Genomic DNA, 21,768 nt, shown 5'->3' with positions numbered 1-21,768 from the left:
CACGCCTGGCAATTTTGTGTGTGTGTGTGTGTGTGTGTGTGTGTGTGTGTGTGTTTTAGTAGGCACGGGGTTTCACCATCTTGGCCAGGTTGGTCTTGAACTCCTGACCTCAAGTGATCTGCCCGCCTCGGCCTCCCTAAGTGCTGGGATTGCAGGTGTGAGCCACTGCACCTGGACTTATTTTAAATTGTTCTGTTGAGATGGGGATTCTCACTATGTTGCCCAAGCTGGTCTCAAACTCCTGGCCTCAAATGATCATTCCATCCTGGCCTCCCAAAGTGTTAGGATTACAGGTATAAGCCATAGCATCTGGCCTGGTTCTCACTTTTCAAAATGACTTTTATTTTGAAATATAACATACATACAGTGGAAAACATGAAAAAAATGGAATAGCTAGATGATTTATCATGAAGTGTTCATTCTTGCAACTGCCACTTGAGTCAAGAAATAGGATACCATTGGGATCCCGAATCCCCTCTTGCACCCCTTCTAATAAATAATTCCTGACTCCTCCTCAAAGGTTACCACTCTCCTGCCATTTGTGGTCATTGTGGTTGCATTTTGTTATAATTTTATGAGCCGAGTACACTTCCCTAAACACTATGATCTAGTTTTGGCTGCTGTATTATTTTATATAAATGGAATCATATCATTTATATTCTTTTGTGTCTAGTTTCTTTCTCTCAACATTATGTCACTGTGGGTAGAAGTAGTCTTTTTCTTTTTGATTGCTATGTAGTTCATTGTAATGACTTTATCACAATTTATTCATTTTCCCATTGATGCACATTTGTTTTGTTCTTTTGTTTTTTTTTTTAAACAATTTTTTTAATGATTTACTTCTTTGTAGACATAGAGTTTCACTTTGTTTCCCAGGCTGGTCTTGAGCTTCTGGCCTCCAGTGATCCTCCCATGTTGGCCTCTCAAAGCACTGGGATTATAGGCCTGAGCCACCATGCCCAGCCCTGTTTTTTCGTTCTGGTTGTTATTAATGAACAGGATAGAATCATTGTTACACATTTTCAGCATACATTTGCACACATATCTGAGGCATGTACACCTTAAAGGTTGTGGGCATAGACTATGCATATAATTAACCTTAGCAAGTGTTACCAAACACTTTTCCAAAATAATTTTCCACTGGCAATATTTTGAGTTTTCACTGGTTCTACAATGTTGCCACCGCTTGGCACTGTCAGTCTTTTAAAATTACACTGTTTTGGTGGCTGTTTAATTATGTTTCATTGCTGTTCTGCCTTGCATTTCCCTGATCGTTAATGAGGTTTAGTGTCTCTCCTATAAATACTGGCTAATTGATGTTCTTCTTTGGTCAAAGGCCAGTAAGTCTTTTCTCATTTTTGTCTTAGGTTTTCTGCCTGTTCCTTATTGATTCATGGGAGTTCTTTATAGATTCTGGATGCATGGCCTCATGCAAGTTATATGTATGGCACATATTTCTTCTCATTCATTTGCTTGTTTTCTCGGTCCCTAAGGTTGTCTTTTGATGAATGGGAATTCTTAATTCTAATATGTTTCAACTTACAGCTTTTCCTTTATGGTTAGAACCAGTGGGGGAAATGACAGTATTTTCAATAGATGATACTGACATAATTGGCTATTAATTTAAAAGATGAAACTTGACCCCTATTTGAAACCATAATAGAAAATCAATTCCAAGTATATTGTAGATCTAATAAGGAAGACAAGGCAATAAAATTTGTAGAAGGAAAAGTAGGACAATATCCTTATGACCACAGAATAATGAAGATAACGGCAAAGGAAAAGCACTAGCCAGAGTCATCTTCACAATATTGACTCTTCCAATGAATGAACACATCTTTCCATTTATTTATACCTTTTTAAAGTTTCTTTCAAAAATTGATTTCTTCACTGAAGTCTTATACATCTTTTTTTATTAGATTCATTCTAACATATTTGAATTTTTATGATACTGCTACTTTCTTAGAAATTTTACCTTCAAACTGTTGGTGGCTGGTAGAAATGTTATTGATTTTAATATATTGGCTTTGTAGCTAGCAACCTTCTTATGTCCACTTCTTTAAAATTTGGAGACAGGGTCTGGCTCTGTCACCCAGGCTGGAGAGTGGTGGCATGATCTCAGCTCACTGCAACCTCCATCCCCCAGGTTCAAGGCATCTCCTCACCCCAGCCTCCGAAGTAGCTGGGACCTCAGGTGCACACCACCATGACCAGCTTTTTTTTTTTTGTATTTTTGGTAGAGACAGGGTTTCTCCATGTTGCCCAGGCTGGTCTCAAACTCCTGAGCTCCAGCGATCCACACATCATAGCCTCCCAAAGTGCTGGGATTACAGGCATGAGCCACCACACCTGGCCCACTTTTTAATTGTAATTGTTAATGTGTAGATTCTTTCTGCATGTAAAACTGTATCATCTGAAAATACTGGCAATCTTGATTTTTTTGCCTTTTAATCATAATTTTTTTTTACCATTGTTTTCCAGTACTTTTGAGACAATGTTGTTAAGTGATAATGAGAATCTTTGGCTTATTGCTAATATCAAAGGAAAAGATTTCAACATGTCACCATCAAATATGTGATGTAGGAATAAGGACCTTCTTACTTATTGAAAACAGTGGAGTAAGGACCTTTTTGTTTTGACCATGACAGGAATTTGGAGAGGGTTTGGCTTGACTTGGCAGTTCATCTTTGACCCCTGTGACTTTAGCTGGGGTGACTAGGATTGGAGGATCCCTACTTTCAAGATCACTTTTGCATCCATACGTCTGGAGCCTTGGCGTCTCCTGGATTCCCATTCTCTACTTGGCATCCCGTTCTCCTGGGCCTGTCCACAGGGCTTGGCTCTTTGCAGCACAGCAGCATCAGGGAACCTGGACCTGGTGAATATCAATCTGGCTTCTGCTAGAGCACATGTTCCTCTTTCAGATGTAAAATCCCATGAAGTTGAGCCTGTGAGGTCATAGAAATTGCAATTAAACATATCTGTTAAATTAAAAATCAATTTCAAATCTAAACTTTTTTTTTTCTACACAGGAGTTTAAAAATAATAATCTAAACAATTGTCATAGCTGAATTTTAGTACTATGGAGTAAAGAAAAAAAATAGGTGATTCCTTCTATTTTGCGATGACAGACTTTTACTTTTGAGGTTAAATGAAGGTATTTAGGGCAGGAAGGAGAGAGGAAGGTGCATCTATGCATGGAAGGTGAGGAGGTGGGCGCAGTACAGCGTGTAGGTGAGGTGCGAGTGAGAAAGTGAGCATGTAGGGACGAGAGTGGGTGGACCACAGGAAGCTGGGCGGACCACAGGAAGCTGGCTGGAAAAAAAAGTCTTTGACTTTACTTAATTAAAAGCAAGAAAAAAGCAACCCGAAGACAAGCGGAAAATCTCACAGGCAAAGTCTATAAAGGGATGGAAACAAAAAATAAGCCCACATGTGTTCAGAGAAAGGTGAAGTGACTGGCTAGTTACAGTCTGCTCTGTAATTTTTGTATTACTTCGCAGTACTTTATACAGTAAGATAGTCTAATTAACAACAACAACAACCAATAAAAGAGCCAATGCTTCCTGGAGAAACAAATAGAAAATTTTCTTTTTGAAAACTTAGATTTCTGAGTTTATGATTCTAGTGATTTTTAAAAATGCGCTATTTAAATAGAAAGAATGTCAAATTAGGGAGTCGGGACAATTTAATCTTTTGTCTTAAGGTAAATATTGTACTTAGGTATTTTTCCACTAGGTGTCTCTTTGCATACATGTTATGATTTCAGAGACAGCGAATCTATTCCTGAAGGCATTCACTTATGTGGATTGTGTCAACAAATATTTCAATTTGGGTTGGTGGGTATTTAAGAATGACTTTAATTTCAGTCCTTCCTAAAGAATGAATAGGTGTCTTTTAGTGACTTCTCTCGTTCTTGCTTTAGATGTTTTGGAGATGCTAACCTAGATTTTTCAGCAGATGCAAAATTGAGGTCCTTGTGCCTGTGTGGTTACCAGCATGATATGGTTTAAGCCTTCAATTCATAGCCTGCCTATGTGGGATTCTGACCAGGATGTGAGCCCTTCATAATTTCTGAATGAAGCCTCACCTAGGATGCACAATTCCCAAACGAGCTGCGTGCAGCTCGTCAGTGTCTGTTTCTGAGAGCTGTATTGCCTGGTGATCAGACCCTTTCAGACCACACAGTGGCAGCTGATCTGTGATCCCACGAGTAGCCCTTTGGGCAACCACATTATCACTGCTAGCCACCTTAGGTCCCCCTGAATTGTCTAAATTTGGTAAATAGCTTACTCATTCTAACTTGTCCTAAAGTTGAGGCAGGGCCAATGTAAGTAAACAGATATTTATTACGTGCCCACTGCATGTCTTGCCTTCAATGTCTGTAAGAATTATTAGATTCATTCATTCTCTAAGAATGTAATGAGATCTACTGTTTGAAAAAAAAAAAAAAAAAAGCCTGCTTCTAAGGAGAATTTGAAAAGGCAAAGATTATTCTGAGACAGCACTGCTGATGACCACAGGGCCCTGGACCTGGAGTTTGAAAATCTGAATTTAAATTTGGCTTTAACTTGCTAGTTGTGTAAACTAGTTAGTCTACCCACTCTGTATATTAGTTTCTTCATGTGTAAAAGTGTAAGTTACTTTACAGCGTTGCTGTGAAGACTGAAAACAGTTTGCAATAGTTCTGCCAAATATCATTATAAGAGCCTCCAAGAAAAGTCACCCTATTCTGGGTAAAGCAGCCCTTACCATGATATATATAGTATTTTAACTCCTTATGGTCTTTCTTGTCTGGTAACCCTTGGGCACAACCTTTGCAAAATTACAAGGCCCCTAAAAATGATCTTTTCTTTTCTTCCCTCCCTCCTTCTTTTCCTTCCTTCCTCCCTCCCTCCCTCCTTCCCTCCCTCCCTCCTTCCCTCCCTCCCTCCTTCATTCCCTCCCTCCTTCCCTCCCTCCTTCCCTCCCTCCCTTTTTTTCTTTTCTTTTTTCTTTTCCCTTCCTTCCTTCCTTCCTCTCTCCCCTGCTCCTTTTCTCCTTCCTTCCTTCCTTCCTTCCTTCCTTCCTTCCTTTCTTTCTTTCTTTCTTTCTTTCTTTCTTTCTTTCTTTCTTTCTTTCTTTCTTTCTTTCTTTCTTTCTTTCTTTTCTCTCTTTCTTTCTTTCTTTCTTTCTTTCTTTCTTTCTTTCTTTCTTTCTTTCTTTCTTTCTTTCTTTCTTTCTTTCTTTCTTTCCTTTTCTCTCTCTCTCTCTCTTTCTCTCTTTCTTTCTTTTCTTCTGAGATGGAGTCTCTGTTGCCCAGGCTGGAGTGCAGTAGCACAATCTTGGCTTACTGCAACCTCCGACTCCCAGGTTCAAGCGATTCTCCTGCCTCAGCCTCCTGGGTAGCTGGGATTACAGGCACCTGCCACCACACCCAGCTAAATTTTTTGGTATTTTTAGTAGAGACGGGGTTTCACCATGTTGGTCAGGCTGGTTTCAAACTCCTGACCTCAAGTGATCCACCCGCCTTGGCCTCCCAAAGCGCTAGGATTACAGGTGTGAGTCACCGCGTCCAACCCCTAAAGTGATATTTCTTAAGGAAAGATCTAGCCAGACAGAAGAGGATTTGGCTCCAACTCTAGAGCAATGGGTGCAAGCGGCTGACAGCTTTTATAATCATTTTTTTTTCTTGGCTGCCTTCTAGCCAGTGAATGTTCAGTTGCAGAGTTCCCTGCTGTATGGGGTATAGCTGCTCACTTTGGTGTAAAGGGCATTGAATGGAATAATGTTTGGCAAAGCAGAAATAAAGTGACTGGCTGCCTCAGAGCCATGTACACTGTCTGAATTTCACCAAGTAGAAAAACATTTCATCTTCTGCAGACAGAAAATGTAGTTAGTATTCACGTGGAGAAATGGAGAGATGCAAATTGCAGAAAGGTAAGGGCCATCACTTGCTATTCCTAGCTGGCTCATCCTAGAGCACTGTGTCAGCTCTTGCCTCACAGGCTGGAGTGAAGCAAACTAGGAATTGTGGGTATTATTTGGGGGATGCCCTAGTAGGGACCTGGAAGGAACCAGGCTGTGCTCATGGAACAGACTATGGTAGACTGCAGTGGGCCTCATAATTGATACCTTATCTAGAAGCTACCAATGCTTCCTGTGTCCTTATTAGGGATCTGGTGCCCCTTTTCTCCTATGATGTAGCAGCTTGAGGACAGTACAAACTTTTGAGGTGGCTCCTGGAGTTTCAGTCACAATCCCTGAGAATCACACCTCAGCACACAGCTAGCTTGGATCCTAGAGTGACTGGCTCCTAGAGGTTCCTTGGATCTGAAGCTGGCGTAGGAGAAGCAGGTGTGATGGTGTGTTTTATCTGCACTGATAAAACTGAACAAGAGCTGCCCCTGGGGTGTGTATGTTTGTGTGTCTTTGAGGGGTAGGTTCAAATATGCGTTGTGGTACCCCTGCCTATATAAATAATTGGAATCATTGAACATCTATCCCTGTTTTGGAGAACCAGTGACAACAACTGCTCTCCAGGCAGGTGTCGTGGAACTTAAGACAACCACAGAACAAACCCAACTCTGTAGAAACAAGTGCCAGTGCTTTTCAGGGCCTCTGGTCTACCCCATGGTTTAGTGAAGGGAACCTTGATTGGGTGCAGCCAACACAGGGTGCATGTGGGCCAGGGCTGGGCTCTGGGTGCTCTGAAGAGGATCGGCCAGGGTGTAGCCCACGGCAGGTCTCTGCTTGCCCCAGCCTAATGGCCCCTGCAGGTGCAGACCACATTTTAGAAGTTTCAGGTTCAGGAGGCCCACAGAAGGACAAGAGACCCCTGTAGTTCAGCAACTCAGGGGAGCTTTGTCCCTCCAAGAGGGGCATGGCCAATAGCCATTGGCATTTGGTAGGCCCTTCCGGGATGTAAAAGAGGTAAATCGTTTGAGAGCTCTTGCAGTTTCCCACCTGTTTGTTATTATGGTAAAATGGTCCACTGAGAGGGCAGATTGACATTATTGGCTGAAAGAAAGTCTTTTATCTCCCTTAGCTTTGTGGATTTTGTGTGTCTGAGCCTTGATTGTCAGGGCTGACAGCTTATGTGGGAATTTGTGAAGCGAAAGCAGGGAAGAGGCCTGCCAGTCTCTGCAGATGATGGATTGCAGTATTTTTATGGTGTCAAAAATAAAGTAATTTTAAGCATCATATTTTTTCTGTTTGAAAAAAGCTGTGGTTCTTAAAACCATCTGTCAATTCATCATCAAAGTGGAGAGAAGGCAGAAAAGAAATGCAATGAAATGAGCAGAAAAGACAATAAAAAAGGGAAGGTAAATGAAAGAGAAAGAATGAGAATATTCTATAGCAAGTAGAAAACGGATTGGAATCAGAATGACACTTTGAGCTTAAGTTAAAAAGAAAAAAGCAGCCGGGCGCGGTGGCTCATGCCTGTAATCCCAGCATGAGGAGGGAGGTTGAGGCGGTCGGATCACGAGGTCAGGAAATCGAGACCATCCTGGCTAACATGGTGAAACCCCGTCTGTACTAAAAATACAAAAAATTCACCGGGCGTGGTGGCGGGTGCCTGTAGTCCCAGCTACTCGGGAGGCTGAGGCAGGAGAATGGCGTGAACCCGGGAGGCGGAGCTTGCAGTGAGCTGAGATTGCGCCATTACATTCCAGCCTGGGCGACAGAACAAGACTCCGTCTCAAAAAAAAAAAAAAAAAAAAAAAAAAAAAAAAAAAAAAGAAAGAAAGTAAAAAGCTTAAAATAATTTGGATGAAGCTATTTTCTCCTTCATAAAGTTCCTGAACAAAGTCACAACCCCGAACTGCCCCTGCCTCATATGTCACTGTACACAGGCTGGTAGGGAAGTCATCGTGCATTTGCTTCTTTCTCTCCTGCTTTGCCTTGACAAGTGAAGTCTCCTACCAATTGGCAAAACGAATGGATCATCTCATGTCCTTTGCTTTTATATGTGAGCAAAGATGAATGTCCTCTTCTGTTTTCCATGGCATTGCTGTGACGGACTACCGTTTAACAGAACATGCTCGCTTACAAACAGTGCTTGTCTCCAGTAGAGTGTGGACGTTTGCTGCCACATGGATTACCTGCTTGTCGATGATCAAGACTTCCGCCACGACGATAACAAGCATTTTTTGTTTCCTCTTAGCTCTGGCTTCTGGATTAAGAATAATGCACATTGTTTGCCTGTGTTTGTGAACTTCGTATAAATGCATTTGCTGCTATGATGTCTTGCAAATGCTAGCACTATAATTTTAAAGGATAAATTAATCTGTGGGTTTTAAAAATTTTAGTTCAGACCTGTTTTGTTTTCACTTAAGGCTCCGTGAGAAAGAGAATCAACCTAGCTCCTATGTTATTTCAACTGGAAAATCGTCTCTAAATCACGATAAATTATCTTCTTTTTAAAAACATGTAAAACATTAGGCATGGTACTTATTTTGCTGCATGATCATGATTCCAAAGATGATAGTGTATAGATGATAAGAGTCTAGGGAATAACCAAGACAGTTACTTTTGCATCAGTTGAATCAATAAATTCCCTTAGTGGAATTTTTTTCTTGATTCTTAAGAAAATACTAATTATGCTAGCCTTCTTTATAAATAGTTCATTTGTTGCAGATTGATATTCTTGGTTTATTTTCTGGGTTTAAAATAACATAGGAGGCTGGGCGCGGTGGCTCAAGCCTGTAATCCCAGCACTTTGGGAGGCCGAGACGGGCGGATCAGGAGGTCAGGAGATCGAGACCATCCTGGCTAACACGGTGAAACCCCGTCTCTACTAAAAATATAAAATTAGCCGGATGAGGTGGCGGGCGCCTGTAGTCCCATCTACTCGGGAGGCTGAGGCAGGAGAATGGCGTGAACCCGGAGGGGCGGAGCTTGCAGTGAGCCGAGATGGCACCACTGCACTCCAGCCTGGGGCACAGAGCAAGACTCCGTCTCAAAAAACAAAACAAAACAAAAACAAAAACAAACAAACAAACAAAAACATAGGATGAGAGTCCATATTTCTATCTTAAATAACTTACTAAACAATTTCTAAAATTGCTAGAACATACTTGGTTTAGGAAGCATGCAATTTGTGATTAAAACAAAATGGAATGATTCTTTATTAATATATGTGATGGAAAATCTCTTCTTTGAAATTGACTTTATTACTCATTTGCTAACAAAACATACTTTCCAGTTTTCAGTTGCAGAGTTTATCAGGAATGCATTGTATTTCATTTAACCAACTTAAACAATTAATGATTTCATTGGTTTGGCTATGTTTCATGTTGTAGTATGTTGAAAAATTGTTCTTTAAAGATAACTGTTTTAAATATGATTGAGATAACCATTCCCTTAAACTCTGAAACAAAGCACCAGAAATGTCATTGGTGAGTTGGCTAGGGAGTTTAATCAACCTTGAAGTGTGAAAGCTATTTTATTTGATGAAACCTGTTATCACACTTGTTCAATCCCTTTAGTTGTATACTGATTCCATCAGGAAGAATAGTTTTGTATAATGAAGCTACTTCTAGGTAATGGCTCCCATTCTAGGTAATTGCTACCACTTACTAAGCATGCACTGTGCCCTGTGTGTGCTTCCCATATGATATCTCATTTAATTCTCACAAACACCTTATGAGTTGGTTATTATTATTCAAAGAGGAGGCATTTGTTAGAGCATTAAGCAATTTCCATATGTTTTCACATTTAACAAGTGGCAGAGTTGGGATTTGAACTTAAAGCTGCTTGACTCTAATCTACGTACTTTAGTGCAGTAGTTTTCTTTTAGAGACAGAGTCTCACTCTGTTGTTCAGGATGAAGTGCAATAGCATAATCAAAGCTCATTGCAGACTTGAACTCCTGGGCTCAAGCAATCCTCCCACCTTAGCCTCCTGAGTAGCTGGGACTACAGGTGCACGTCACCATACGCTGCTAATTTTTAAAATTTTTTTGTAAAAATGAGGGTTTTGCTATGTTGCCCAGGCTTGTCTCATATTTCTGGTCTTAAGTTATCCTTCCATCTTAGTCTTCCAAACTGCTGGGATTACAGATGTAAGCCACTGAACCCGGCCTAGTTTTAAGCATATATTTTTGGTTGTGTACCCATGAAAGAACTTGGGAGCCTCATGTAGCCCCTTATACTTCAAATTGTCACCTAAAGTTTTTGTCATACATGTAGTTGAAAAGATGTGTTTTCTGGCATATTGTAAATATTGATGATAAAAAAGGTTACACTTCTGTATAAAAGTAACCTATGCAATATAGATATCATAAAGAGTTGGTATATCCCATAATTTTTTTTAAAAGTAATCTTTAGGACTTGTAAATTTTACATTGTTATCTTTTCTCCTGAAACTCATATTTTTATTCCACTATCATATGGATTTTTATCCTATTATGTGATTTTTTTTTTTCTTTAAGAGACAGGATCCCACTCGGTCACCCAGGCTGGAGTGCAGTGGCACAATCATAGCAACTTTGACCTCCTGGGTGGGAGGGATACTCCTGCCTCAATCTCTCAACTACATATGCCTGCCACCATATCTGGCTGATGTTTCTTGTTTTTTTTTTTTTTTTTTTTTTTTGTAGAGATAGGGTCTTGCTATGTTGCCCAGACTGCTCTTGAACTCCTGACCTCAAGTGATCCTCCTACCTCAGCATCCCAAAGTGCTGGGATTACAAGTATGAGCCATTGTGCCAAGTCCTATTATATATTTTTATGCCTGAAAATATTTTATTGATAATTCTATCATACATTTAAGCTAAAAGAATAGTTTTTGTGTGTGTGTGTGGTGGGAGAACAAGGTCTGGCTCTGTCACCTAGGTTGGAGTTGCAGTGACTCACTGCAACATCAGCCTCCTGGGCTCAAGCCATCTTCCCACCTGAGCCTCCCTGGTAGCTGGGACCACAAGTGTGCACCACCACACCGGGCTAATTTTTGTATTTTTTGCAGAGATGGGGTTTCACCATGTTGCCAAGGCTGGTCTTGAACTCGTGATCTCAAGCTATCTGCCCACCTTGGCCTCCCAATGTGCTGGGATTAGAGTCGTGAGCCACTGTACCTGGCCAAGAATACATATTTAAATTAAAATTAATTTAAAACTTTTTTGGTGACATAATTATTTAAGCCAAAAAATTTTATTCAGAGTTATTATTACAATTATTATTGGTACATAATTTAACAAACATTAATATGATATGCTACCCATTTTGACTGATAATGATTGAATAAAACAGATGAATATTTTTATTGAATATGCAGTACTTAATGAGACAGATGAGACATTCCCCCCTAATTATGTAACAGACACATGAATGAACATTATTTATTACTACAATGAGAGAGTTGAGAACTAATTTTAATCCTATTATTGGTTTTTATGTATGTAAGCACTTAGAAATATTTTTCACATAAGTAAATATGTAGGAATCGAGCACTTTTTGAACTCCTTCCAAGGATATGCCAAATATCACATGGTGATTTATCAGAACAATTACTTTCATAATCCATAGACAATTCAAATAGGTTTTTCCTTAATTTTGTTGAAAGCAAAGAACTGGAAACCTCTTGATATACAAAAGTGTTTTGTTACCCTGTCATTAGGTTCTTATCTATTTTTAAATTTGTGGTAATTCAGAAATTCATTTTAAAGACATGTCAAATAGTCATTATTTCTTCCTTCAATTCTTATTTATAGGCGCTTTGCTTAAACTGATATTCTCAGAAACGATTGTGAATACTGAAAAATTATTACTTTCAAAACACCTTTGCCAGCATTATTTTTTTCACAATCTGCTTTTATTGTGTGCTTTATATACATATTTTCATCAAAACCTTGGAGCTACCTATTTAGCTTATCAACATATGGACACCATGTGTCTTGGTTAATAGCTGAACCAGTTCTCATTGTCCAAATAATCAAAAGTATGTACCTGAGTCTCCATAGCCCTCATTTCTTTTCCTAATTCTTCTTGGTTATGGCCATGGGCTTTGTCTGGAAGAGGAGAACCAAGAGTTGAGCTTAGCTTATTTTGGTGGTTCTTCTGCCCAAAATTATTTTTGAATCATTTTAGTGGAATTTAGATTTCATATATTTCAACTACTTCAAGAAACAAAGTACTGGTCAGGCATGGTTGCTCACTCATGTAATCACAATGCTTTAGGATGCCAAGGCAAGAGGATTGTTTAAAACCAGGAGTTTGAGACCAGCCTGGGTGACAAAGCAACACCCTGTCCCAAATTTTTTTATTTAAAATTAAAAAAATAAAATAAAATAAAGACACAAAAAAAGAAACAAAGTACTGAAACTTCAAGATTATGAATGAAACGCTCATACACAGACTCCACAAAGGGACATCCAGCCCTAGCTGTCTCCCATCCCACCTCCACCACCCATGCCAGTGACTGCGTATTATTTCTGCCCTTTTGCTCTTTGACCAAAGGAAGTATGACATCAACACCATCTCATTTCCATATCCTGCAGATTGGGAAGGAGACTTCTAATGGGATATTCATGATGCCAATATTTTACTAAACAAATACTTGGAATTCACAAATTTCCTTTATGGAAACTCATCTATAGTGAGTGGTTTTATTGCTTGTATATTCAATTCATTTACTCAACAAATATATATTGAACTACATATACAGAGCATGACATATACAGTCCCCTGTATACAGAGACTGGGGACACAGCAACAAATAAGTGAACAAGGCTAGACACAGTGGCTGTCTTCAGGTAGGATATATTATACTGGAGAGTCAGATGTTAAAGAACCAATTGCAAAATTAATCATTCACTACAATGATGAAAACTTCTATGAATAAAAAATAAGGTAATGTGAGAGGCTATAAAAGGTGATTGATCTCACCTAAGGATCAGGGAAGGTTTTCTTGATGAAGTGACCTTCTGTCAGAGAGTTGGGAAAATTAGATGGTATAAGCCATCCTAGGTGGGGACTGTTGAGAAAAAGCATGCACCAAGCCCCTGAAATGGAAATAAATGTGTTTGAGGGCTTAAAAAAAAAAAAAAAAAAAGACATTGAGTAAGGGAGATGGAGAGAAACAGATATGGAAACACCCCAAGGAAGGGCTGGAGATAAGGTAGTGGTCAGATGGTGCAAAGCCTCACTTGTAGGAGGTTTTCACAATTTTGATCTTTATTGAACGACAAATGACCATTGTAGGGATTTAAGGAAAGAGGTAAATAGTCAGATGTGCACTGAAAAAAAATCACTGGGCCTGAGAGAAGGCTGGGACATCAGCTAGGATATTCTTGCAGTGGTCCAAGAGGGAGGTGCTGATGGCTTGGACTAGGATGATGGCGATAGGTGTGGACAGAGAGGACTTAAGGGATTGTTAGGAATTAAGCAGGTAAAGTGCATACAAAAGAAAGACTCTGAGTTGAGATGGAGCTCCCTGGGTGCTGCTGCAGCCATCCAAACCACAGTGGAGCAGGCAGAACCCCTGCCCTCCTGAGCAGGGCTGCAGCCACCCAAGCTATACCTACAGATCTGAGTCTCCCTGTGCTCTTGGGGGGCCGGGAGCAGGCAGGAGCCCTGCCCTCCCGGGTGCAGCTACAGCCACCCAAACTGTAGCTACAGACCCAGGCCTCCCACTCCAAAGAGTAGTCAGGACCTACCCACCCCAGACTCAGGCATCACTGCACTCTTGGGGGCCTGAGAAGGCCCCTGCTGTCCTTGCAGGCTCAGGGGTGCCTGCTCTTGCTGCCTGGCTTCTCCCTTCCGTCAGTGCCTGCTCTGATGGGAGCAAAGTCCCCACAAGCCCAGGCAGCATGGACAGCAGCAGGAGGCAGACAGATTCCAGGGTGGAAGGGGGAGGTCCCTGGTGAGGCTCACCTTCAGGCTGGGGAGGGCCTGAAGACTGGGGGCCGGGCTGCCAGTCTCACCAACTGGAGTGGGAACTTGTGGTGCCTTTTCTGGGCCCTCCCATGGCCACCCATGGACCAATCTGTGTGCATTTCCTCACCTCTGAGGCCGTAAAAGCCCGAAGATGAGCCAGAGCTGAGCAGATATCCCGACAACCAGTTGCAGGGAGTAGCTACCCTCTGCTGAGAGCTTCAGGACCTGCAGAGACATTGGGACTAGCAGCTACAGAGAGGAGCGACCCACTTGAGGGCCTCCTCTCTGCTGAAAGCTGAACACTCCATGGGACGACCTGCTTGTGGAGAGGAACTACCCACTATGGGTCTTCTCTGAGCTGTTCTAACACTCAATAAAGCTCCTCTTCATCTTGCTCCCTTCTACTTGTCTGTGTACCTCATTATTCCTGGATGCGGGACAAGAACTTGGGCAAAGGTGCCACCGGCCACAGAAGTTTCTGGCCAGAAGAGCAACAATCCAAAGATCCTGTAACATTTTGATATCCCAACATGTGAGAGTATTCTTTTCAACACACCTCCACCTCCAGCCAAATTGGCTTCCATCACTTAATTTTTTCCAATCTTGAAGATTAAACATTGAATCATGATATTTTATTTTGCATTTATTTTATTACTAATGAGATGAAGCATTAGTTATTTGCATTTTATTTTTTCAATTTTCCTTTATTTGTTCTTCTATTAGTTTGCTTATTATCTTCTTTGTGACATGTAAGAACTCTATTTTATGGTTCTTATGTATTAAATGTATATTTCAGATATTTTTATCAGCTTGTGACTTGATTTTTTAAATTTAGGTTTTAGTGTTTTTTTAAGAAATAAGTTAAAATTAAGTAATTAAATTTATCAGTCTTTTTATTATGGTTTCTCTCTTTTACATTTTACCAATAAATGTCTTATTAATATCTACATAATATAAACATAGCATTTTTGATATGAAAAGGAGTTCCCATTACTCAGAATTTGGGAACCTCCACTGGTTTAAGAAACAAACAGGTCATGAATGTGTACTTGTCATGTCACTGGGAAGAAGTTGAAAAGCTGTCTGCTTTGGGGAGAGTTTCAGTGGCTTGTGGATCTTTAACACGTTTCTTTCTTGTCAAAGTTGAAAACATGAGGATTTCATTTGCTTTTCTTGAAACCACAGAGTGTCTTGTTTTTCAGGCAACCCACTACAAAGTGCAAACATCAAAAGGAGCCCATCTTGGTATTAAAGTTTGGGACTTCAGAGGCACGGGAGTTAGCTGTGTTTTCAAAGTTGGAAAATAGTGATGGGCCACATTTTCACATCTTAGTTGCGTTGTTTGTCACGAAGAGGAAAAGATTTCCACTTCTCAAAATGTGTGTGTGTGTGTGTATATATATATATTAGAGAGAGCAAGCAATATTAAGTGTTTAAATCATGTACATGTCTTGTTGAACACTTGAAAAGAATATTGACAAATGTATAAATGAAATTCTGGCTTATCTTATGAACTCAACTTTAAACAGTTGGCTTATTGAGTTCTGAAATAAAAAGCTATTTATTTATTTATTCATTAAAAAATTGTTTAAGAGACAGGATCTTGTTCTGTCACTTAGGCTGGAGTGCAGTGCTGCCATTATAGCTCACTGTAACCCTGAACCCCCGGGTTCAAGCAATCCTCCCACATCAGCCTCCTGAGCAGCTGGGACTACAGGTGTGTGCCGCTATAACTGGCTATGTTTTTTTTTTTTTTTTTCTTTTAGGGACAGGGTCAACCTATGTTGTTCAGGCTGGTCTTGAACTACTGACCTCAAGCAATCATCCTGCCTTGGCCTCCGAAAGCTCTGGGACTAGAGGCATGAGTCACCATGCCTGACCGAAAGGCTATTTAATGAATTACTTTTATTGTAAAATTGATTAATCACAATAGAATTATTTTCTCTCCCCACTCAAAGAGATATGTTTTTCTGAACACGTTAATCTCACATTTAACTGAAAGTATTTTTTCTCTTCTAGCTTTTGTTTCTACTAAGATGACATCATACATGGCTATTGATGGCAGTGCTCTTGTAAGTATCCTTTGGAATACCCCAGGCTTTAGATATTGTCAATTTGATGAATGAGTAAAATAATAGGTTGATTTCAAGTTTGGCCAGCAATTTATTGTCCTCAATTTCATTAGCCACGGTAGAACCAAAGACCCTGTTGCTAGGTTTAAAGGGTCTTATGGTCACCAAGCATTTAAGACCTCTAGATTTTTACTTTTAAAGTTTAAGCTGCATACCATGGTTTTAATATACTGTACATAAATTATATTTTAAGAAGATGCTAGCTATGGTACTGGTGTAACCTCTCATGCAAACTCTATAGGAAAAATTCTGTTAATAATTTCACTGAAATTGGGCTGGGCACAGTGGCTCATGCCTGTAATCTCAGCACTTTGGGAGGCCGAGGCAGGCAGATCACAAGGTCAGGAGTTTGAGACCAGCCTGGCCAACATGGTGAAACCCCGCTTCTACTAAAAATACGAAAATTAGCTGGGTGTGGTGGCGTGTGCCTGTAATCCCAGCTACTGAGGAGGCTGAGGCAGGAGAATCACTTGAACCTGGGAAGTGGAGGTTGCAATGAGCTGAGATCACGCCACTGCACTCCAGCCTAGGCGACACAGCAAGACTCTCCCTCAAAAAAATAAAAATAATTTCACTGAAATCATGGGTATATTTTAAAACAATTTTATAGTCATATGTTTGCCTAAGATAGATCAGTGAATTGAGCAAGTATATAATTCTATTAGACAAGGAAACTTACGCAGGGAAAAATTAGGACGTTGATGTCAGTAACATGGCATTTCTAATAGAAGGGACTGTGGGGAGTGGTGTGGGATTGTACGGTGTACTTCTTTTGGCAAATCTAATGACCTCATGATGGATGTATAGGACAGAGTTTTAGGAGCAGAGCTGAAAGCAGAATCAGAAGTGGCATGTTGGGAGGATAAAGTATAGACTTTCTGCCATATCTGGAATGTGGACTGTGGTTTCTTGATGCAAATTAGAAAATAGATGTCAAGGGAGTTTGTGGTAACAGGAATGAAGAAACTGAGTTAACTAGACAGTTCCTGAAAGGGACACCTTAGTAAAATGCAGGGCGGCTGATACATCCTTTGCTTGACTTGCTAACAACGTCATATCCCAGAAATTGAAAAAGCAATGAAAACACTTTAATTCTGGTGGTAATTCTAATTAAGGAGAAAACTTGTTAGATATGAAAAAAATGCAGGAAACTTTGAAATACCAGACTGCAGAAATTAAAAATGAAAACACAAATTATAAGAAGTTATATATTGGCCGGGTGCGATAGTTCATGCCTGTAATACTAGCACTTTGGGAGGCTGAGGTGGGTGGATCACTTGAGGTCAGGAGGTTGAGACCAGCTTGGCCAACATAGTGAAACCCCGTCTCTACTAAAAATACAAAAATTAGCCGAGCATGGTGGTGCACATCTGCAGTCCCAGCTACCTGGGAGGCTGAGGCGAAAGGATCGCTTGAATCTGGTAGGCAGAGGCTGCGGTGAGCTGAGATCCGCCACTGCACTCCAGCCTTGGAAATAAGGGGTGACTCCATCTCAATTAAAAAAATAAAATAAAATAATGATGCTGGGCCTTTACCTCACACCAGATATAAAAATTAACTCAACTGGGAGGATGGCCTCACCAGCACACATGCAGGCCTGAATCATGAATGGGGAGTGGCCAATAAGGGATAAGGTGTTTCTTTAAAAAAAAAAGAAGTTGGCTGGGGCGCGGTGGCTGACGCCTGTAATCCCAGCACTTTGGGAGGCCAAGGTGGGAGGGTCACGAGGTCAGGAGATCAAGACCATCCTGGCTAACATGATGAAACCCTTTCTCTACTAAAAATACAAAAAATTAGCCGGGTGTGGTGGCGGGTGCCTGTAGTCCCAGCTACTCGGGAGGCTGAGGCAGGAGAATGGCGTGAACCCGGGAGGCGGAGCTTGCAGTGAGCCGAGATGGTGCCACTGCACTCCAGCCTGGGCGACAGAGCGAGACTCTGTCTCAAAAAATAAATAAATAAATAAAAAAGAAGTCATGCATTGTAGGATATTTGCCATCTAAAGCTTGGAGAAAAGGAAGGTGTGATCCAATGGGCGTGGATGGATGGGTGTTTTTTGATAATAGAAATGTGAATAATTACAAGGAACATAAATAAGAGGAACAAATAAGAGAATCAATGTGGTTGCGGTAGGAGGCTTTGGCTAGGAGTTGATATAAAGACTTGTTTACAGGATGCTGAAAGGGAGTCCTGTGGTCAAGATTTAATGCAAATGGACATCTCAGATCTATAAAAATAGAGTAAGGACGTTGAAGTTCAGAGTAACAAAAATGAAAATTTTTAAATCGGAAAAAAATCCATTTTAAGATTATAAGCCGGGCATGGTGGCTCATGCCTGTAACCCCAGCACTTTGGGAGGCTGAGGCAGGTGGATCACGAGGTCAGGATATGCAGACCATCTTGGCCAACATGGTGAAACACTGTCTCTACTAAAATACAAAAATTAGCTGGGCTTGGTGGCCTGTACCTGTGGGGAATTGCTTGAACCTGGGAGCTGGAGGTTGCAGTGAGCTGAGATCACACCACTGCACTCCAGCCTGGTGACAGAGCAAGACTCTGTCTCAAAATAAATAAATAAATAAATAAATAAATAAAAGATTATAAACATGTGTGTATGTACTATTTGGAACAAAGACATAAAAAAGAAAGGATTAGGATTCTTGTACCCTTGGGAAAGGTAATGCAATGTTTAATTCTTATATTGCTCCTCCTTTCCCACTGGAAGGATGTAATCTTCCAACTGGAGGAAGTTCATCTTATATGTTTAAGAAGAACTAGAAATCAAGGTAGTAAGAGAGCATTTAAATGCTTTGAAAAATTTATTCGTTCATTGGAACATTCACTTAATATTACTTACCCTTACCTATCCTGATTCTATCATGCATCAGGCACTGTACCAGGAAGAGTAGGAACTGGAGATTTAATTGGCTTTGGACAAGTTAAAGTCTCTACATCAAGTATAACCCTGGGTACTGATCACAGTTGTGATTACCAAAGGACTAACATATCATCCATGTAATTTCCGACCTAGAGCCATTACCACTATAAATAGGTAACCTGTTTCCCTTGGTCTTGTGTACAAATGAATTCTATTCTTATTAGTGGGAACTCTGGCTATTTATGGATCTTTCTCATTTCATGAGCCATCTCCACTCCTAGAGTCAATCAGCCAGCTCTCCTCGTGTGTCTATTTTTCCGTTATTTTTATCTCACAGCCGTCAGTGTCTGGGTGCACTGCTGAACATTTCTTTTAAGCATTTCTTCCAGCAGCTTTTCAGTGGTTACCCTACTTTATCTTTCCGTTCAGAAAATTAGTTCAATTTTCTGCTGTCATTTCTTCTCTAAGTAAAATGTAGCACAGGAGACCTATTTTTATGCTAGGTAGTTTCAGTAGGTTTGACACCTTTGACCTAATCACATCTTGAATTACACTTCATTTCCACTAAACTAACACTTATCGAGTTATATGGGTTGAGCAAACTGCTTGGTGCTGGGGTATAAAGATGAGGAGCGTACCATCTTGTTGGGGGTAGGAGGAAGGAATATGCCTTCAAGGTCCTTTCGTTGATCCTAGCCTGCTAGTTTTCACTGAGGCTGGTACGGTACATGGTGCTAAGAAAACTGCTCAGAGTTCACACCTAAATTTGAAGTGCTATTTGAAATTTTATCATGTGTATGCCAAATAGCATTGTCCCATTTTGCTAAGCTGAGTTGTTACCTGATAGTATTCTTTTCTCTCTTCTAAATGGAACAATGGGGTTTTCAAAGCTAAAGTTTCATGTAGATCCAAAAGTATCAATCTGCCAATTTCTATTGGTTCAATTTCTTAAATATTTCCCCATTTTCACAGCCACAGCTGTTGCCCTCTTCCCCTGGGCTTTTGCCTGTGGCCCTGTGTCCCTCCAATCCACTTGCCACATGACAACCAGAGTGAATTTTTCTTAAATGGAAGTCTGATTATGCCACTTGCCTGCTTACATTGGTTCAATGTCCCATTGTCCTTTGGATAAACTTCATACTTTAAGGCCGGGAGAGGTGGCTCATGCCTGTAATCCCAGCACTTCGGGAGGCTGAGGTGGGAAGATTACTGAGGCCAGGAGTTCGAGACCAGCCCTGGGCAACATAGGGAGACCCCATCTTTACAAAAAAAGTAGCCAAGTGTATTGCCTCATGTCTGTAGTCCCAGTTACTTGGGAGGCTGAGGTGGGTGGATTGTTTGGGCCCCAGAGATCGAGGCTGCAGTGATCCACTGCACTCCAGTCTAGGCTACAGAGCAAGATCCTGTCTCAACACACACACACACACACACACACACACACACACACACGCCTTTAGAATCTGGCTCATTGTGTGTTGGGAATCTTCAATATAGTTACCAGATATGGTACTACCCCCGAACTTCTCTAAGAACTGGTTTATGTAGTCCTTGATATTGATAAAGTTTCCTTGAATCACACTATGGTGATAACCAACTGTTATGCCCGAAATCATGATTGTTTAGTTTTCTTTTAAGATCAGTTTCTCATTGAAATAAATAAATAAATGAATAAATAATACTGGCATATATGAATCTTCAAGGCTTGATTATAAAGTTCTCTTGTCGGCCCGGCGCGGTGGCTCACGCCTGTAATCCCAGCACTTTGGGAGGCCGAGACAGGCGGATCACGAGGTCAGGAGATTGAGACCATCCTGGTCAACATGGTGAAACCCCGTCTCTACTAAAAATATAAAAATTAGCCTGTTGTGGTGGCGGGTGCCTGTGATCCGAGCTCCTCAGGAGGCTGAGGCAGGAGAATCGCTTGAACTCAGGAGGTGGAGGTTGCAGTGAGCTGAGATGGCGCCACTGCACTCTAGCCTGGGCGATAGAGCGAGACTCCATCTCAAAAAAAAAAAAAAGTTCTCCGGTCCTAGATAGATATTAGCAACACTATTCAACTAAAGAAGGAAAACAGTCTTAGTTTAAGGATCACAGGGCTCACAGGGAATGAGGCAGATACTCTCTTTTACCGCTATACATAGTTCCTGTACCCAAAGCTCCTAAAAAGGTTTCCCTGAAACAAAAAATTATGTGTATAAATCATGGATATTTCACTCGGTTTTCTTGCTGACAAGGAAACGATCAGTGGATGTGGATGCATGTTTATGTCTGCTACTGTGGTTATTTACTCTTGCCTGGACTCTCACCTGTGGGATGATCTGTCTAACAGCAAACTGGTACTTGCTGTGTTTGCTTCACAAGACAGCTCTGCATTTGTCACTCACAAAGCGTTGGTCTTTATGTGGCTATGTGTAGTCAATAGCCCGGACACGATTTCTGCCTGCACGAAGCATGCATGTCTCACCGCTCACTCCATCTCCGTGCTCGTCGTGTGAACTTCAGGGAGAAGAAGCGAAGAGTTTATTCTTCACGTTTCTGGTCAATTAAAAAAAGCTGAAACTTTGCAGTTTGCTTTCAGGCTACATCAACATAACCCTATGTTGAAATAAGGGGCCAAAGCTGCTCTTCATGCGGGTCAAACACAGGAGACTTGAATATATTTCCTGTCACAAGGACTTAGGTGGGAAGGGCATGAGAGCTCTTTGGGGAATAGATTATTGGTAGGGGTGGGAGGGGCTCATTAACTAGAAAACTTCTGTCCTCACATGCCACCCCTGCCCTATGCATTCTATATTTCTTTTTTCTTTTCTTTTCTTTTTCTTTTTCTTTTTTTTTTTTTTTAAATGGAGTTTGGCTCTTATTGCCCAGGCTGGAGTGCAATGGGGTGATCTCGGTTCACCATAAC

General features: G+C 40.8%; 1 protein-coding gene across 6 annotated transcripts in view; it reads left to right on the top strand.

Annotated features, from left to right (window-relative positions):
* LOC105478709 (interaction protein for cytohesin exchange factors 1) overlaps positions 1-21,768 on the top strand; it is a 207,337-nt gene that overhangs the window by 79,843 nt on the left and 105,726 nt on the right. For all 6 annotated transcript variants that reach the window (XM_011736283.3, XM_011736276.3, XM_011736282.3 and 3 more), the window contains exon 2: positions 15,876-15,928. In XM_011736283.3, the coding sequence (XP_011734585.1) occupies positions 15,893-15,928 (36 nt within the window). In that variant the 5' untranslated portion in view covers positions 15,876-15,892. The remainder of the gene's footprint in view (positions 1-15,875; positions 15,929-21,768) is intronic.

The sequence above is a fragment of the Macaca nemestrina genome, chromosome 5 (genome assembly GCF_043159975.1).
Source record: "Macaca nemestrina isolate mMacNem1 chromosome 5, mMacNem.hap1, whole genome shotgun sequence".
NCBI classification, from domain to species: Eukaryota; Metazoa; Chordata; class Mammalia; order Primates; family Cercopithecidae; genus Macaca; species Macaca nemestrina.
The sequence above is the reverse complement of the archived record's forward strand: the minus strand, read 5'-3'. Positions and strand labels throughout refer to the sequence as shown.